Source organism: Rhineura floridana, chromosome 12, assembly GCF_030035675.1.
Source record: "Rhineura floridana isolate rRhiFlo1 chromosome 12, rRhiFlo1.hap2, whole genome shotgun sequence".
Taxonomy (NCBI): domain Eukaryota; kingdom Metazoa; phylum Chordata; class Lepidosauria; order Squamata; family Rhineuridae; genus Rhineura; species Rhineura floridana.
Window position 1 is genome coordinate 40,929,810 of NC_084491.1, and position 20,564 is coordinate 40,950,373.

General features: G+C 44.4%; 1 protein-coding gene across 1 annotated transcript in view; it reads right to left on the minus strand.

Moving 5' to 3' along the window:
- The window catches only part of CBL (Cbl proto-oncogene), a 64,528-nt gene extending 49,400 nt beyond the window's left edge, over window positions 1-15,128 (minus strand). Inside the window, exon 1 of the mRNA XM_061592515.1 lies at window positions 14,629-15,128. Within this exon, the coding sequence (XP_061448499.1) occupies window positions 14,629-14,778 (150 nt within the window). The 5' untranslated portion in view covers window positions 14,779-15,128. The remainder of the gene's footprint in view (window positions 1-14,628) is intronic.
- Between the last annotated feature and the right edge of the window lie 5,436 nt (window positions 15,129-20,564).

Below are 20,564 nucleotides of genomic sequence, written 5' to 3' on the forward strand. Positions count from 1 at the left end.
TGAGTCTCAGTTTGTTAGTTCTCATCCAGTCCATTGTCGCGTCCAGGCAACGGTTCAGCACATTGACCGCCTCACCTGAGGAAGATGAAAAGGAGAAGTAGAGCTGCGTGTCATCAGCGTACTGGTGACAACGCACTCCAAAACTCCTGATGACCGCACCCAACGGCTTCATATAGATGTTAAAAAGCATGGGAGACAAAACCGAACCCTGCGGGACCCCACATTGGAGTACCCACGGTGTCGAGCAATGTTCCCCAAGCACTATCTTCTGGAGACGGCCTGCCAAGTAGGAGCGGAACCACTGCCACGCAGTGCCTCCAACTCCCAACTCCGCAAGCCTCTCCAGAAGGATACCATGGTCGATGGTATCAAAAGCCGCTGAGAGATCAAGGAGAATCAACAGAGTTACACTCCCTCCCTCTGTCTCTCTCCCGACATAGATCATCAAACAGGGCGACCAAGGCCGTCTCAGTGCAGAAACCGGGCCTGAAACCCGATTGAAATGGATCTAGATAATCGGTTTCATCCAATAGCGCCTGGAGCTGGTCAGCAACCACTCGTTCCAAGATCTTGCCGAGATATGGAACATTTGCCACTGGTCTGTAGCTGCTGAAATCCTCTGGGTCCAGGGAAGGCTTTTTCAGGAGTGGTCTCACTGCTGCCTCCTTCAGACAGCCAGGGACCACTCCCTCTCACAAGGAGGCATTTATCACTTCCCTGGCCCAGCCAACTGTTCCCTCCTTGCCAGTTTTTATTAGCCAAGAGGGGCAAGGATCTAGTACCGAAGTGGTTGCATGTACCTGTCCAAGCACCTTGTCCACGTCCTCGAACTGAACCGACTGAAACTCATCCAACAAAACATGATAAGACTGTGCACCAGACACCTCACTAGGGTTAACTGCTATAAAATGAGAGTCTAGGTCCCGACGAATGCGTAAGATCTTATGCTGGAAGTGCTCAGCAAACTCATTGCAGCGGGCCACCAAAGTATCTACAGTGTCCTGAAGGCCTAGATGGAGTAGCCCTCGGACAACTCTAAAAAGCTCCGCTGGGCGGGAGAGAGATGCCTTAATAGTGGCGGCGAAATATTGTTTTTTCGCCGCCCTCACCGCTCCTGTATACCGCTTGGTGAAAGCACAAACCAGCGTATAGTTGCATTCATCAGGAGTTCGTCTCCATCTCCGCTCAAGCTGCCTCCTATCTTGCTTCATCGCCCTCAACTCTGGAGTATACCAAGGAGCTGAATGAGCTCTGCAAAGGAGAGGGCGCACAGGAGCGATCGTGTCAACAGCCCGGGCCATCTCCGCATTCCACAGATTAACCAGGGCTTCAACAGGAGCGCCGGTCCTATCAGCCGGAAAATCCCCCAGAGCCCTTTGAAAACCTTCAGGATTCATTAGTCTCCAGGGGCGGACCAATTTAATAGGTCCCCCACCCTTGCAGAGGGAACAGGTCGCTGAAAGTCTAAACTTCAGCAAGCAGTGATCTGTCCATGACAAAGGGAGAGATGTAAAACTCCCCACATCCAGATCACTATCCCCATGTCCAGCAACAAAAATAAGGTCGAGTGTATGCCCCGATATATGTGTTGGGCCACTAACATATTGGGACAGCCCCATGGTTGTCATGGAGTCCATGAAGTCCTGAGCCGCCCCAGACAAAGTAGCCTCGGCATGAATGTTGACATCCCCCAGTACTAATAGTCTAGGGGATCTCAACAATACCTCCGAGACCACTTCCGTCAACTCAGTTAAGGAAGCCACTGGGCAGCAAGGTGGGCGGTACACCAAAAGGATTCCTAGTCTGTCCCTCTGGCCCAACACAAGGTGCAAACATTCCAGACCAGTAGTTGTATGGACATGGTGCTTGGTGAGTGAGATGGAACTCTTATAGACCACAGCAACCCCACCTCCCCGACCCTCAGATCTACCATGATGCTGAACCAAATACCCCGGTGGGCAGATCCGGGAGAGACTAACTCCTCCCTGTTCGCCCACCCAGGTCTCGGTTATGCATGCCAGATCGGCTGCCTCGTCCATAATCAAATCATGGACGAGGGAGTTTTTATTATGAACCGATCTGGCATTAAAAAGCAGCAGCTGGAGATCTGAGAGTTGGCTGAGAGGACAACCAACAACCCTGCGGGTATGAGAAGGACCGGAACAAGGCGCAGCCACAACATGTCTGGGCCGCGTTCCCCTTACCTGGCACGTCCTACTCATAACACCATACCTCCCTCTGCCCGTCACTACGGCAATTGGGGCCCCCTCATGTCTCCCCGCTAGATGGAAAGATCTCTTCCCCAGGCACATTATAAACTATAAATACAAAAAGAAAAATACAAAAAACTCAAATACATAAAATACACACTCTCACAACATGCATTCATATAAGCACCCAGAAAGAAAGCAGCAAGAGCAGCAGCCTCTCCTTCCCTTGGGCGATGGTCTCTTCCTCCTGCAGGCCCTGGGTCTCCCAGGCCACCTCAGCCAGCCGGCTTATGTATCCCTCCAGAGAGGGACAGGTGGTAAGAATCAGTCCTGGCTGGCTGGGTGCCTGGGGCCTGGTCCTGCCAGGCAGAAGTCCCTCAGGGAAGGGTGGTGGAGGTGGTGGTCCCACAGCAGCAGAGCAGCAGCGGCCTCTCCTTCCCTTGGGCGATGGTCTCTTCCTCCTGCAGGCCCTGGTTATGTTTTAAAACACTTTCCATATGACTAGGAACAGGGAATTTTGGAGTCTTTTCCCCTCAAAGGCACCCACCATTACTTTTCACCAGAATCAATGTACCACTTTGCTACTTCCCTGCTAGTACCCATCATTCTCCAACGAATTCTTAGCAACTAAGCTACCTGACCATGCCCTACAAGGTATTCAAAATGCAGACAAAAAAGCTTGCTGCATGCCCACGTAAGTAATTCTTTCTTTGAGCTCAGATAATTCTTCTGCAATAGCTGATTATGTGGTATCTCTAAGTCTTCCCTCCTTTCAACATACAAAACCTCCCAGACATTCTACTCAGTTTCTCAGATACTAACATGTGTTAGACTTCTGCTTTATTCTACTGTAATTTATATTTCAACTCCTAATTATAAACAGCATTATTAAGTTAAATTATATCACCTGCAGCCAAAATACGGAAATATGTATTGTCAGATTACATTTTATACTCTAAAAAACCACTTTAATTGCTACATGTAACAAGACAAAACTGCTATCATGATCAAGGCAAGAAAAACAGTTCCCTGATATTATCTTAGAAAAATATATAGGATAGCTACAGGCAGAATAAAGATAATGACTTGCTTACCATGCAGGCAAAGTGTGACAAAACATTTAATCAACATAGAGTTTCACAGTTCTGATAGAATTTCCACCCCACATGGAAGCCTGACCCATTTCAGCACCACACACAGCAGGAACATTTTAAAAGCCTCTCGCTTCATGTACTGGCCCAAAAACACAGTGCCAGCTCACCAATGCAAATGTACAAGACAGATGTGCAGGCACTGTATGCACAGGGGCTGAAGTGTAGGATTAATGGGCTTTTCGTATTAATACAGCACTTTCAGTGTACATGGCACTTGGCAGTTTCATGAGTAGAAAAATGTCACTGCCTTCAAAGAGCTTACAACCTAAAACGCATTACACACAAAATGTGATGCACCAATACAGGCAACAACTTTGGCAGCCCCCAGATGGAGATTCTAATATTGAAATGGGCCACTAGATGTAGCAAACACAATTTTGGTTAACTACCATCAACACAAAGAATGTAATTTTAAAGCAACCAATACCTAGAGTAACAGCATAATTAAAGTACACCATATATAAAGTATGTCACACTTAATCAGCATGACTTGATCAAATCTCTGAAGTTATTTAAGAATTGGAACATGAAGACATTTTCCTTCAAGAACACAGAAATCTACTGACCTAGCCAGATGCTAAAAGGTAAAAAGACTGCAGTACTATATCACACAATATATAGTGTTAAAGGACTTGTTCCCCAATCCTAAACTTGTTTACCTGAAAGTTTAAAATGTAAACGTACTGCCTTCAAGTCGATTATGGTGACCCTATGAATAGGGTTTTCATGAGGCTGAGAGGCAGTGACTGGCCCAAGGTCACCCAGTGCGTTTCATGGCTGTGTGGGGATTCGAACCCAGGTCATAGAATCATAGAATCATAGAGTTGGAAGGGGCCTTGTAGGCCATCGAGTCCAACCCCCTGCTCACAGCAGGAAATCCGCAGCTAGAGCATCTCCCGCAGATAGCTGTCCAGCCTCTGCTTGAAGACATCCAGTGAAGGGGATCCCACCACCTCCCTAGGCAGTCGGTTCCATTGCCAAACTGCCCTTACTGTCAAGAAGTTCCTTCTAATGTCCAATCTGAATCTACGCTCCTGCAACTTAAAACCATTAGACCTAGTCCTACCCTCTGGGGCAGCAGAGAACAAATCTGTACCCTCCTCTATGTGACAGCCCTTCAGGTACTTAAAGAGTGCAATCATGTCACCCCTCAGCCTTCTCTTCACCAGACTGAACATGCCAAGTTCCTTCAACCTTTCCTCATAAGACTTGTTCTCCATACCGGCTATCATCCTCGTCGCCCTCTTCTGAACCCGCTCTAACTTGTCTATATCTTTCTTAAAATGAGGCGCCCAGAACTGAACGCAGTATTCCAGATGAGGCCTGACTAATGCAGAATATAGTAGGACTATTACTTCCCTCGACCTGGAAACTATAGCTCTGTTTATGCAGCCCAAAACCGCGTTTGCCTTTTTTGCCACAGCATCACACTGCTGGGTCATGTTCAACTTGCGATCCACTACAATTCCAAGGTCCTTCTCACACGCACTACTGCTAAGCCGGGTATTTCCCATCCTGTACCCGTGCATTTTGTTTTTGTGGCCTAAATGCAGAATCTTGCATTTGTCTTTATTGAATTTCATTTTATTAATTTCAGCCCAATTTCCTAGTCTATCCAGGTCCCTTTGGATTTTATTCCTGTCTTCCATTGTGTTAGCTATCCCTCCCAGTTTCATATCATCCGCAAACTTCATAAGGCTTCCCTCCACCCCATCATAGTCCAGCACCTTAACCACTACACCACTATTCCTAATGTGTGTGATTCATCCTGCAACTTTAGCATTTTGTAAAAAAAACAATGCAACAAGACTGCCATTCCACTGAGCCTGTGAAATTGATTATAAAAAAAAGTAATTGTAAAATGGTATGTACATAAAGTAGGGGCAAGAACCCTCACTCCCCAAATTAGTTGCAAGTGTAACTAGAGCAAAACAGAGACAGAAAACTCAACCATCATCACCAATAGCTACTGCGGGTCTGCAAGTAAGCAGATCAAAGGAAAGGGGAGGAAGTAGGGCTGCAATGCCTTTCAAGCTTAAAGGCCCTCCAAAGAAAGCAATAAAGAGATGAAAAACCCAGTGTAACCTCAACAGCTCCCACTACTCCAAACACACACAAACGATAGGAAAGAGAAACACAACCATACTGGAAATGTCAAGAGTGAGTGATGGATTGAAAGACAAGGAAATATAAGCAGGAAGTTCATGGTAGTTAACCATGCACCCTTCTAGCGTCTTGATGCTCAATATGTGGGCCCACAGTCCAGAGTCTGACCCCAGCATGAGTCATGGCTTCTCACAAGGAACCTGGGAAACAGGCATTCCGGAAAAAGACTAGGAACTTCTAACAGAATTATCCCTTCTGCCTGCCAGAACTACATTTCCCAGGTTTCCTTGAAGAAGCCACAACAGCTGACTTCCCAGGAGGATCCCTCCGCCTGTGCTGCCTCTGAGACGGGCTCCCGTCTTGGATGAAACTTATCCAGTTTTAAATTCAGTCAGAAGGGTTTTTTCTGACTGGGGATGATTTCTTCCGGATAAGGAAGAAGCGTGAGATCTGCCACATAGTTTTGTTTTGATTGTTGGAGCCTGGAATTCGTCAGAATTGTCTGTCTTCCAGCAGTTCAGACAGAGCGAGGATTTTATGCTAGCTCAGCTGGATAAGTGACCCGTTTTTTTTTAACGGACTAGCAGGCAAACCTCCTGTCTACATTTATCATTTTCTTATCTATATAGCTAAAGAGATTTGTCAAAGTAACAGCAATTAAGATAACCTAGATGAGGTAAGACTTTCCTTCTTTATTTACGGAACTAAGGGGGAAGAAAATATAAACAGCTTATCTTTTTTTTTTATTGCAAAAAGCTGACATGGAAAATTGCGTTTTAAAGATTACAACGGATGAGAGCTTTCTGATTGGGAGAGATAAGAAATCTTTTTGATTTACAAGACTTTTGTGTAATATATATAAGGGACTATTTTTTCTGATCTACTTTTTTTTGTTGTTGTTGTTGACGAATCTGCTCATTCTCTCTGCTACTAGTTATTTGAACGCTGTGAACTAAAAGCTGTTTTTGCACTTCTGGACATTTAAGAGATAAGGACTGTCTAGCGTGTGACGTTAGTTGGTTGGAAAGATTAACTCCTTTGTAACTGGATAAAGAAATAAACTGCTCTTTGCTTGGGACATTGAAAATTGAAGGAGTTTTGTTCTTTTGGTTTTAAGAATGGCAATTAAGAAGATCATGGATGTACAAGAAGGGACTTTATTTCTAGACATGCTTCAGAAAATAATGGATGGGATTAACTCAATAAAACAAGAACTGAGAAATAATAGACAAGCGTGGAGAACTGAATTTCATGAAATGAGACAGGAGCTGAAAGAAACTCAGGATTCTATGAGAAAGGAGAATAAAGATAGATCTGGAAAACAAAAAAAGGATGAAAGAGAAATTAAAGGCAAGGTTCAATCTATGGAGATTGGCTTAAATATGGACATGAAAAAAGATTTGGATTTCCTGGTTGTGACGGATCCTGGAGATAAATATTACAGTTTGGAATACAGCGCTGTCTCTGAAGGAATTGAAGAGATTGGAGATAAAGATATTATCGGTTCAAAAAAATTCCTGGACTGGAAGGATTTCATGGAACTTTCATGGAGAAAGTTAATAGAATTAATCCCTGTTTTGTGTCAATGGAAAAACCTTCAAGAAATGTACTAGTGTATCATGTGGAAAAGAGGAGCAGAGATGCGGCTTTGAAACAATACTTCAGTGTTACGTTTGGATTTGATGGTAAGAAAATATCTGTGATGGAGGAAATTCCTATCAGACTTTTATTATATGACTATGACAACAAGATTTTTGGGTGCGTAAAGATGGAAGATGGACCCAATATGGATAATGACAGAAGAGCGATTTGAAACTACTGGACTCAGTAGATTTGATGAGTTGGATTAATTGACATGTTTATTTAGAAAAAAAAATTGATTGACATATATCTCAAGGATTGGAAACTTCTCTTTGACTTTTTGTGGAAGATTAAAATGATATGATGTTAATGAGATTTGAAACCAACTAAGATAACTGCTGGAGGAAGGTGATTTTATAATCTATTAAGAGATAGGTCTGTTATATATTATAGATTTATAGTTGAATTATAGTGTTTTGAAATTACTGGATTTAGTAGATTTGATGAGCTGGATTAATTGGCATGTTTATTTAGAAAAAAAATTGATTGATATATATCTCAAGGATTGGAAACTTCTCTTTGACTTTTTGTGGAAGATTAAAATGATATGATGTTAATGAGATTTGAAACCAACTAAGATAACCGCTGGAGGAAGGTGATTTTATAATCTATTAAGAGATAGGTTTGTTATATATTATAGATTTATAGCTGAACTATGACAAATCGGAAGTCAATATTTTTATATATATGTATTTTTTTTTGTATTGTATTAGTTATTGATTTGTGTTGTTTTCTTTTTGTATTATTTTGGTTTTGAAAATTAGAATAAAAATTAATTGAAAAAAAAAAAGAAGAAGCCACAACAGCTGAAATGGATCAAAAACAGATTAAATTTTATTTATGGCATAAACATGTCCCCTTTTGATGTTTTCTTCCTTAGGGGCATCGTAGAGCCCACATTTCACTAGCACATGATTTTTTAAAAAATGTCTACCCATCGTGCTTGGGAATACGTTCCTGAAACTTGCCAGTGTTATGCCATATCTAGGGTCAACGACAATATCTCTTGGTCATCCCAGCTTGATGGAAAAAGCCAGCAAAAAGGGAACTGTCAATCTGCAGTCATACTTCCCATTTTTATTAAGCAATGCAAAGCAGCAACTGCTGAACAAATACCTCTTATTTAGCCTAGATAAGCATGAAGATTTCCATTGGAAAATCATACTTGCTTATACATAAGAGTAAATCATGGCATATGTTTTAGGCTACAATCCAATACATGTCTGGTCAGAAGTAAACTCCATTGGGTTCAATGGGACTTACTCCCAGCTAAGTGTGTATTGGATTGCAGCCTTTGTCTGTAATTTTCTCTGTTTGTTATTATTGTATTGTGTTATCAATAACAGGGGTGTTTATTTATTTCTATGCTGGAAAATGTCAACAAATAGAATTTTAAAAAACTTATGCATAAAAATAGATGACATCCAGCACTTCTCTACATCTATAATGTGCAACTAACATGCACTTTTATTCTTTTTCTCAACTAGATTACAGTGCTTGTGAGGAATAACCTTTAAGCATATTTCACAAGGTGATTAAGATGCTCTAGAAGCAGTTAGGATGTCAGTTTGCACTCACCAAAATGCAGCATTTGAAGTGTTCACCAATACATTACAGGCCCAATTTATTCCATCTTCCCCCATTTCACTGGAAGGCAGAATTCCTGCATCAGACATTCATAGTGCTCTAAATCTGTTAGCAGTGCAGGACAGTTAACTCCCTGAAATTTCAACACTCTTTCAAACCTATCCATAAACAGCTGATAGCATCATCTGACCTTTGCGAATGAAAAAACATGTTTAACACTCAATTGCAGACTCTTCAGATCAGCTTTATCTCTTTGCATTGGGTTCATTATTTGATCCTTGGCCAGGGGGCAGAGGGGAGAAGCAGAAATCCTGCAATACTGAAAGTGGACCTTCTCTTTCCATAAGCAGCTGAGTAAAGCCCAAGACACCAGTCGCAGGCGCACTCATCGACCTCAGTAGGGCTGCTATAAGTACAGTAAGCATAGACTGGGCTGCATGTGAGATAAATCATATGCAACAAAGAATTAAACAGCATAAAAATTGCTTGAGAGTTGTTGCAATTGGGTCACTTCTGACACAGGCCATTCCTGCTTGAGTTTTCTAGTTGTCCTCTTGGTGTCCTTCACCTCTAGAATTCTATGCACTGCCCACTTCCCTTTCTAGACCAAAAGACAACCACTAACTGGATAAAGCAAGGCTAAATATAGCTCCTGTGTGGAAAAGAATAAGAGGTGGCAAACATAAGCTTCTAGAGAAGTTATGACAGTATGTGCATAGCAATGCAGATCATTATTTTTTGGAGGAAAAGATAAATGACAACATATTCCAAAGTAATTTACAACAGGCTTGCAAATACATTTATCACTATGTCTTCCTAGGTCACCACGACAGAGTACTGAAAAGTATCTAGTTCTATATTAATTTATAGCTCAAATCCGTATAAATTTTACCTTCCCACTCATATACTCAGGCAGTGAAATAAGTCTGATTTTGCTCAGGCATACCTATGAGAGGGCACCATATCATCACAATGTAAGAGCTCTTCTGGATCAGACCAAAGGCCTATCTAGTCCAGCATCCTGTTTCCCAAAGTGGCTAACCAGATGTCTTTACAGAACCCAAAAGCATAACAAAAGGCCAATAGCCCTCTCCTACTGTTGTTTGCCAGCCTCTGATCCTTCATGACTAGTAGCCACTAATTGCCTTATTCTCCAGAAATTTTTCTAATCCCATTCTAAAAGCCATCGAAGTTGGTGCCCATTGCCACATCGTGTAGTGAATTCCGTTGTTTAACTCTGCACTTTGTGAAGAAATACTTGCTTTTGAGGGAGAAAACATCACTTTCTCCACATCATACATGATTTTATAAATCAATCTTACACATTCCCCCAAAGACACTAGTGATTTGGTACAACTCTTAACTATTTGATACTCAAGGCCAGGGAGGTAATAAATGCCTCCTTGAGAGAGGGAGTAGTCCCTGGTAGTCTCAAGGAGGCAATAATAAGACCTCTTTTAAAGAAACCTTCTCTGGACCCAGATGTTTTGAACAACTACAGACCGGTGGCGAATGTCCCTTTTCTGGGCAAGGTTCTGGAGCGGGTGGTTGCCGGCCAGCTCCAGGCGCTCTTGGATGAAACCGATTATCTGGATCCGTTTCAATCCGGTTTTAGGTCCGGTTTTGGCACTGAAACAGCCTTGGTCACCCTGTATGATGACCTTTGTCGGGAGAGGGACAGGGTGAGTGTGACTCTGTTGATTCTCCTTGATCCCTCAGCGGCGTTTGATACCATCGACCATGGTATCCTTCTGGGGAGGCTCGCGGAGTTGGGGGCACTGCTTGGCAGTGGCTCTGCTCCTACTTAGCGGATCGTCGCCAGAAGGTAGTGGTTGGGGAGCATTGCTCGACACCCTGGACTCTCCATTGTGGAGTCCCTCAGGGGTCGGTTTTGTCCCCCATGCTTTTCAACATCTACATGCAGCCTCTAGGTGCGGTCATCCGGAGTTTTGGAGTGCGTTGCCATCAGTACGCTGATGACTCGCAGCTCTACTTCTCCTTTTCACCTTCCACAGGTGAGACTGTTGATGTGCTGAACCGTTGCCTGACCACGATAATGGACTGGATGAGAGCTAATAAACTGAAACTCAATCCAGACAAGACTGAGACACTGTTGGTGAGCTCTTTCCCTGCTCAGATGGTGGATGCTTATCCTGTTCTAGATGGGGTTACACTCCCCTTGAAGGAACAGGTTCGTAGTTTGGGGGTCCTTTTTGACCCTTCCTTGTCGCTCGAGGCTCAAGTGGCCTCGGTGGCACGGAATGCGTTTTACCACCTGCGCTTAGTAGCTCAACTACGCCCCTATCTGGACAGTGATGATCACGCCTCGGTTGTTCACGCTCTGGTAACTTCTAGACTGGATTACTGTAACGCGCTCTACGTAGGGCTGCCCTTGAAGACTGTTCGGAAACTTCACCTAGTGCAAAATGTGGCAGCCAGGCTGTTGACGAGGACCAATCGGTCTGCGCATATAACACCTGTCCTGGCTCGCTTGCACTGGCTACCTATTTGTTTCCGAGCTAGATTCAAGGTGCTGGTGTTGACCTATAAAGCCTTACACGGTGTGGGACCGCAATACCTTGTGGAATGCCTCTCCCGCTATGAACCTACCCGTTCACTTCATTCAGTATCTAAGGCCCTCCTCCGGGTACCAACTCACCAGGATGCCCGGAGGACTGTTACTAGATCTAGGGCCTTTTCTGTGGTGGCCCCCGAATTATGGAACAGCTTACTGGAGGAAATATGCCTGGCGCCTACGGTTCTTTCTTTTAGGCGCCAGGTTAAGACCTGGCTATACTCCCAGGCATTTTAATGTTTAATGCTTTATGTTTATGTTTTTAGTTTAATGTGTTCCTTTGTTATTGATTTTATTCTATATTGTATTTTAATCTCGTTTTGTACACCGCCCAGAGAGCTATTAGCTATGGGCGGTCTAGAAATGAAAATAAATAAATAAATAAATAATAATAAATAATAAATAAAGACTGTGCACTGTGCTAACTTATAAGCAAGTCCCCTTTGTTAAAATGACAGCAACTTCAGTTTTCTCAGCCATCTAGATCTCTCAAGATGGGATACCACCTCCACCTGATAAAAAGATGCTTAAATACGTAAATGTTACTTTTGTCTGTATTCTCCATCTATCACCATGTAATGGTACACTTATCAAACTAAAAATTCAACTACTCCAGAATCCTGTGTTTGGCAGAGGTGATTACCTGACAATTCAATAGAACATAACCAAATGAATTGATTTATTATGCGAGACAGCTTAAGAAATCAGTAACTGGTCTAAATCCTACAAAAGTCAGAGCATCCCTTCAAGCTCCAGTTTCCCTTAGTTTAGCACAAATGCATACTTGCAAAGTACAATTATGAAGGCTTTCAAAACTGCAAAGCTGTCATTTGTGTTACCATACTTCTCTGAGCCACGATATCACTGTAAACAACTTCCAGCCTATCATGGAGTTTGGGCTTCACAGCACTCGCCACATGCCTTCATGATGGCTGGGAGCAGGCCCAGAAGCAAAGCAGCAAGTCTGCCCTTCCAGAACACATTGTCCAAGAACATACACAAGTAGGCCCATCCTTTACATTCTCCATGAACATGGTCTAGGCATTCTTCTCCTAAAAAATGCCAATAAGGCCAGCAACCATGGCAACTATCCAGTGAATTGTGTACTGTTCTTTTGAAACTCTTGACCAGGAAGCATGAGCATCCTTCTATGAAGGTATTATTGTAAAAGGAAAAAGCATTTAACATGGATAAAAACTAAAGAAACAGAGCTAAAACTTTCATCAAGTTAATCGCTCTATTCAGCACTGGTTAGGCCTCATCTTGAGTACTGCATCCAGTTCTGGACACCACACTTGAAGAAGGATGCAGACAAACTAGAACAGATTCAGAGGAGGGCAACAAGGATGATCAGGGAACTGGAAACAAAACCCTATGAGAAAAGATTGAACGAACTGGGCATGTTTAGCTTTGAGAAGACTGAGGGGAGACATAAAAGCACTCTTCAAGTACTTGAAAGGCTGTCACACAGAGGAGGGCCAGGATCTCTTCTCAATCATCCCAGAGTGCAGGACACGGAACATGGGCTCAAGTTGCAGGAAGCCAGATTTCAACTGAACATCAGGAAAAACTTCCTAACTGTTAGAGCGATAGGACAATGGAGCCAATGACCTAGGGAAGTGGTGGACTCTCCAACACTGGAAGCCTTCAAGAAGCAGCTGGACAGCCACTTTCTGAGTATGCTTTAATTTGGATTCCTGCGTTGAGCAGAGGGTTGGACTCCATGGCCTTATAGGCCTCTTCCAACTCTATGATTCTATACCATACTCCTAAATTATCCATCCTACCTATTCTCCTCGGGCCTTCATCCTTCCAAACCCATTTCCCCTTATAGATCCTCTCCAGCTAAAGTCCAACGACTTCCTATTCCACCAAACCTTTGCCTTGAGCATTAATCCAAGCCCTCCCTTAACCTCTTCCTCTGTTTTAGCCTGCAATCTGAAGGTACTCTCTAACAGTCACTCAGCTCAGTAGCGGGGACCCTCACAATTGCATCCACAACACATCTCCCTCGTCATAGGCAAGGCCATGCGTACCCTAGTCCACCCAGCTCCAGTCCTTTTCCTCAGCCAGCATGAAAGGCATGCTCTAACTGTGCTTGCTTACTTGCATTCATCACATGTTACTCTTGCCTCTCCCTCACCTCAGTCTTATATTTCCCCCCTGCTTTAGCCTAAATAAGGTCTCTAAACTCCTCAGGGACCCATCGATTGCTTGCATCACATTGTAAAGACTCAAGTATATGTGCAATAAGTATGTTGTATGTCACCTCAAACACTTTGTCGAAAGGCAGTTACTAAGTTTTACTTCTAATCCCCATAAAGCAAGTGTTCTTCCCCAACCCTACCTGCCCTCTCATTCTGCCTCATCCCTTCCTCTCATTTCTGTCCCACACTGTCAAGGCCCAGCCTGCCTGCCTCTGTCCATCCAGACTCATTCCACTTCCCCTCAGTGGACAGCAGCAAGATCCCTTTACTCTGAAGCTGTTTACACAGTTATCTCATCTCATCTATTACCTATGAAGCACCTAATATAACTAAGTGCTGTATAATTTTCTAACAAAGCAATCACCCACAACAGAAAGTGGTCCCATGTTACAAACGGGCAACACTGATGAACCTTCCCTGAAGGCCTTGCAGGAGCGATACGGAAAATGAAGCTACAGGCAGGGACTTGTGTTTTGCTATTTTTGCATAGCAGTCAGCACATATTAGGCCCTTTATAAATGACGACAATAATTTCACAAGCTTAACTGTTCCTGAACTTTTATTTAGCTATCCCATCTTCTGCTGCTAAGCTAACACTCATTTTTTAAGAAAGAAATAAAGCAGCATTTTGGTGATTGTTAGCACCCATTACTATGATTCTTGCAATTTCACGGGGGCACAATTAAGTGGGCGAAACACATCTGTTAGCGAGCAAGCCACAGCGGGGGGGGGAGGGGAGAGGAGCTCTTACATGGTACAGGATTCCATTCCAAGTTACCCTATAGTGGAATCCATTGATATATGGGGCGGTATCCAATGCTGGTCGTGCTCAGAGTAGACCCACTGAAGTTACTAGACATGGCTCACTTAGGTCCATTAATTTCAATAAGGCTACTCTGAGTAGGGCTTAGCTGAATACACCCGATGGAAATGAGGAGACTATGACCGTCGTCAGTGGCTTGGACCCCTCCCCAATACCTCCCCCCACCCCACGACCCCTCTCCACAGGGCTCTGCCCAGCCCTTCCAACTTCTCTTCCCTCCTCCCAGTCCCTATTTCTCTCCACGCCCCCACCTCACCAGTCCCGGAGAGGAGAGGAGGCCGCCCTCACTCCCCCCCCCGGCAACGCCCCAGCCCCCTCCTCACACCTTGTCCATGAGCTTCCAGCATTTCTCGACCATCTTCTTGTCCACCATTCCGGGCTGGTTGGGCCCGAGGTTGTGGTGGTGGTGCGGCTGCAAGGCGTCCTTCACGAACCCAATTATCCCGCCGGGGCCCTTCTTCAGCGGGGCAGACATGGGGGCGGCGGGATGGGGAGCAGCGACTGACGGGCGGCCTGAGGGGCGGCTAAGGCGAGTCCCTTCCGCGAGGCCGCTCCTTCCCCGGCTTCGCCACCGACTGCCGAGGCGGAGGACAGGAAGGCAACTCCAGGAGCGCCGGGAACGCGCCCGATTGACGAAGAAAAGGGAAGCGGGAGGGACGAGAAACCTGAGCGAGCGAGCGCGCCCCCGCCCGCAGCGCGAGCCTCCCCCAGCGGGGCGCTCTGATTGGCTGTGGCAGCGGGAGGAGGCGGGGTGAACGGGGTAGGAGGAAAGCTGCGCGCTTGCCCCCCCAAAAACAACCCACCACCTCCCTGAGGGAAGGCGCGTTCTGATTGGACCGCTAGCTTCCAACAGCCGTCCCTGAGGGAAGGCGGTTCTTGATTGGCCACGCGCTTTCCAACAGCCATTCCTGAGGTGAGACGCATTCTGATTGGCCAGCGCCTAAGGAAAGGGGGCTGGCGAGGGCGAATCGGCCGAGGTCTGTGTGCGTCGCGCGGGGGAGAAGGAGTGAGGAGGCGCGCGACCGAACAGGCACTTCAGTTAAAAGGCGCCGGCACGCCCGGCTTTGATTGGTTGCCTCATTCCCGGGGTGTCTCTCTGTCTGTGTGTCTGTCTGTCTCTTTTTAACGTGTCGTGTGCGCGCACGGCGGGTGAGACGCGCTCCCGCTCTCTAGACTGCCATCACTGGAGAGAAAGAAGAAAACCGGTCCTACCTAGAATAGAGACCGCGCCTAATCGGCGTCTCATTAGCATAGCCACGCTTTGTTAGGCTTTGCTTTTTTCAAAGCTTTTAGTTCCGTGTGCCGGGTGTTGCGCATGCTCAAAGATGGACCGGGCGTAAGCATGCGTAGTACTGAGAAAACGCAACCAGGTGGCCATGATGGATTCGGGCAGAAATCTACAGTGGAAGAAAATCAGAGACTCGCGGGAAGCACTTCATTGATGCTATACAGGCATATGCAAAGCTATGCAAATTTCATAACAATAAGGATTGATGCTTGGGTTCTTGAAGGAACCCTAGCTGGCAAACCTGAGCCGGCTGGCAGACAATCTCTTTAGAGTGTGGGGTAGCAAGTATGTGAAAAAAGAGATGCAATTGGTAGTTTGGACCCCTTTGTTACTTCGTTTTTTAAAGATAATGCAGTTACAGCACAATGTAGTATTGTACTGTATTTTAAATGGATTCTGTTGTTATGTGCCTCCAAGTCGACTACGACTTGTGGCGACCCTGTGAATCAGTGACCTCCATGAGCATCTGCCGTGAACCACCCTGTTCAGATCTTGTAAGTTCAGGTCTGTGGCTTCCTTTGTGGAATCAATCCATCTCTTGTTTGGCCTTCCTCTTTTTCTACTTCCTTCTGTTTTTCCAAGCATTATTATCTTTTCTGATCAATCATGTCTTCTCATTATGCGTCCAAAGTATGATAACCTCAGTTTCATCATTTTAGCTTCTAGTGACAGTTCTGGTTTAATTTGTTCTAACACCCAATTATTTGTCTTTTTTGCAGTCCATGGTGTACGCAAAGCTCTTCTCCAACACCACATTTCAAATGAGTTGATTTTTCTCTTATCAGCTTTTTTCACTGTCCAACTTTCACATCCATACATAGAGATTGGGAATGCCATGGTCTGAATGATCCTGACTTTAGTGTTCAGTGATACATCTTTACATTTGAGGACCTTTTCTAGTTCTCTCACAGCTGACCTCCCCAGTCCTAGCCTTCTTCTGATTTCTTGACTATTGTCTCCATTTTGGTTAATGATTGTGGCAAGGTATTGATAATCCTTGACAAGTTCAATGTCCTCATTGTCAACTGTAAAGTTGCATAAATCTTCTGTTGTGATTACTTTAGTCTTTTTGACGTTCAGCTGTAGTCCTGCTTTTGTGCTTTCTTCTTTAACATTCATCAGCATTCGTTTCAAATCATTACTGGTTTCTGCTAGTAGTATGGTATTGTCTGCATATCTTAAATTATTGATATTTCTCCCTCCAATTTTCACACCTCCTTCATCTTGGTCCAATCCTGCTTTCCGTATGATATGTTCTGCGTACAGATTAAATAAACAGGGTGATAAAATACACCCCTGTCTCACACCCTTTCCGATTGGGAACCAATCGGTTTCTCCATATTCTGTCCTTACAGTAGCCTCTTGTCCAGAGTATAGGTTGCACATCAGGACAATCAGATGCTGTGGCACCCCCATTTCTTTTAACGCATTCCATAGTTTTTCATGATCTACACAGTCAAAGGCTTTGCTGTAATCTATAAAGCACAGGGTGATTTTCTTCTGAAATTCCTTGGCCCATTCCATTATCCAACGTATGTTTGCGATATGATCTCTGGTACCTCTTCCCTTTCTAAATCCAGCTTGGATGTCTGGCATTTCTTGCTCCGCATATGGCAAGAGCCTTTGTTGTAGAATCTTGAGCATTACTTTACTTGCATGGGATATTAAGGCAATAGTTTGATAATTACTGCATTCCCTAGGATCCTCTTTCTTTGGAATTGGGATGTATATGGAACGCTTCCAGTCTGTGGGCCATTGTTTAGTTTTCCATATTTCTTGACAGATTTTACTCAAAATTTGGACTGATTCAGTCTCAGTAGCTTGTAGCAACTCTATTGGTTGTGCCATCTATTCCTGGTGATTTGTTTCTTCCAAGTATTTTAAGAGCAGCTTTCACCTCGCATTCTAAAATTTCTGGTTCTTCATCATATGGTTCCTTCATGAATGAATCTGCCATCCTGGCATCTCTTTGACAGAGTTCTTCAGTGTATTGCTTCCATCTTCCTTTTACTTCATCTTGGTCAGTCAGTGTGTTCCCCTGTGGATTATTCAGCATCCCTACTCTTGGTTTAAATTTCCCTTTCATTTCTCTAATCTTTTGGAACAAGGCTCTTGTTCTACCCTTTTCGTTGTCCTCTTCTATTTCTGTACAGTAACTATTGTAATAGTTCTCTTTGTCCCTACGTACTAGTCGCTGTATTGTTGCATTTAGGGTTCTGTGTTTCTATCGCCTTTTGCTTTCCTTCTCTCTTTAACCATTTGAAGAGTTTCTTCAGTCATCCATTGGGGTCTTTCTCTCTTTTTACTTTATGGTTTTTCCGTTGTAAACTGCTTTGATGATTTTTTTTTAATGAAATAGAGGTGTGCAACTATATTTATAAATTAAATAAATGCGTGTGAAATTATACTGTTTGCAAACTTGTGAAAACCTAGAATATTTGTTATTTCTGCCATGGGCATAGAAGGGCATGGGGGGTGGGGAAACATGGGAGTGATAAAGCAACATGGTTCAGGGCAGGTAAGAAAATGTAAAAATGCTCCCTTGAATAGCGAAGCAGAAATGGAGACAGCAGAGATAGGCCTTTTTGTTTTGAGTCATTAACCTTACCAACAACTAAGAGGAACTGATCCAGCCAAAGATCCACGTAAAAAAGACTAGCCCACGTGAAGAGGTTTTGGAAGGAGCAGCTCCATGGCCCTGCTGGAAGCAAACAAAAATAAAACAAAAAACCCTGTAGCAAGATCGAAAGGGAGCAAATGGCCGCTTCCCTCTTCTCCTGAAGCCACATCAATGTGCTCTTTTTGCATAATATAAGCTATTTCACAGTTGCCAGCTGTGTGATCTTAGTTGCTACACACATGAACATGGCCGGCTCTGGTTTTCAGGAGTTTGGGTGGGTGGAAGGTAACTACAGAGCTCTTCCTGAGCCAAACCGAGTGGCCCATCTAGTATTGTCTGCTCTGACTGGCAGCTGCTCTTAAGCCTCACAGGATGGAGCTGGTCATGGCACTGGCTACCATATATGTTTGTTCATAAGTCCGCCCAGTTAAAATTAAGAGAGCCACCATGTACGTAAGAAGTTGCGATATACCAAGTCAGACCATTGGTCCATGTAACTCAGTACTGTCAGCACCGACGGGCCACAGCTCTTTAGGCAGGTTTCTCTCGTTTTACCTAGAGATGCTGGGGATTGAACCTAGGACCTGCTGCATGCAAATCAGATGCACTCCCACTGAGTTACAGTCTATGCCATGGTGTGGCATTAGAGTGCTGGACATGGGAGACCAGGATTCTGATCCCTTACTGAGCCATGAGGTTCACGGGGTGACCATGGGCCAGTCAACGTTTCTCAGTCTAACCTACCTCACAGGGTAGTAGGGAGGATAACATGGGGAGGGTGAAAACCACCTATGACACCTTGAGCTCCTTGGAGGAAAAGTGTAGTATAATTTCAATAATACTTTTTTTTGGGGGGGGGGAATTGATCTTAAGAGGTGGGTGCAGGTGAAGGGAGCTTAATTCATCCACACACACCTCTCTGCTCTTGGTCACATCAGGATTCTGGCCCATATCGATACCGGAAGTGGAGTAGACAGGAAAAGAATTTAGGGGAAGGAAGACACAGCTCTATCTGTCTGACCATCTTGATCAAAACATTAAACACACTCTGCCTAATGTGAATAAACTGCTGGCATCATGTCTGGTTGGGCTTTCAGACCAGGGGTGTATGTTTCTTTCTGCTGCCTGGGGAAGAGTGGTAGAGGACCTGCTTCATATGCAGGGTCCCAGGCTGTATCACTCGCATCTCCACTCAGGGCTGGGAGACACTTCCCCACCACCACCATGAAACCCTGGAGAGCCACTGCCAGTCAGTGTAGACAATACTGAGCTGGATGGCTCAATGCCCTGACTCTGCATATGGTAGCTTCCTATGGCCTGGTGGTCGATGTCAGGGATTGAACATAGAGCTTTCCATTCATGTGCTCTCCAGTCTTCTCCCTCTGCCCCTATCTTCCAACACACAAACACACTGTAGTAAGTACAATACCAGGTTTTTTTGGGTGTGTGTGTGTTAATACTTAGAAAGACAACTGAAGTCCAGCCAACATCAGCAAAAGGGCCGACCCCAACCCAAACTGGAAGTATTTGGAATGAATCAAGTACTTTATTATTTATTATTGCAACTTTAATTGTACTGTTTTGTCATCAATGAGTTTGCCACTCTGGGCCTCCTTTGGGAGGGGGGCAGGATATAAATTTAAGAAATATCTATAATAACAACATACTACTTGTGTAGTAGATAAAATGATAAAACATTGAATAGCACCGGCAAGGGATATGACACTCTCAAAGTCACACAGATGTTGATGCATTTTCATCTTTTTAGTTAGTGTCTGTTTCAATTGTCTGAAATGTGTTTTTCAATACTTGCTTTTAATTGTTCCACTGATAATTTTTAATGTTGTTTTGTAAACCGCTCAGAGGTCTTTTTACAATCAAGAAGTACATAAATTCTGTGCAATAAACAAATCCATAGCAACCACAACATAACCAAACCTCCCCCTTCCCTCCAAAAACCGCTGATCTCTGCCCCAGAGAGCTTTCGATCTAAATTTCAACAGTGGAAGCAAACAAGCGGAGAAATCAACGATAAACATGAGGCAATATTGTTTTGTGCATTTAGGGTTTGCTTCAGATGAGGGCCTGTGGTGGTGATGGGGGCGCGGTTCAAGCTGAGCCAAACGTTGCCTGGAAAAAATGGTTTTGCTAGAAGGAGCTCTGTAAGTCAGTGCCAGCTTGATTCTTATTCTCCCCCTTTCTTTTCTTTTTCTTCTGCAAAAGAAGTTCTCCCATGCGTCTGAACCACCCCCACCCACCCCTGTAGGCCCATTGGATGCCACTTCGCAGGCCTCCTTTGCTAGTCTGGAGCCGGTTTCTGCCTGCAAGCTTCCTTTGGTCGCCATAGCAGCGA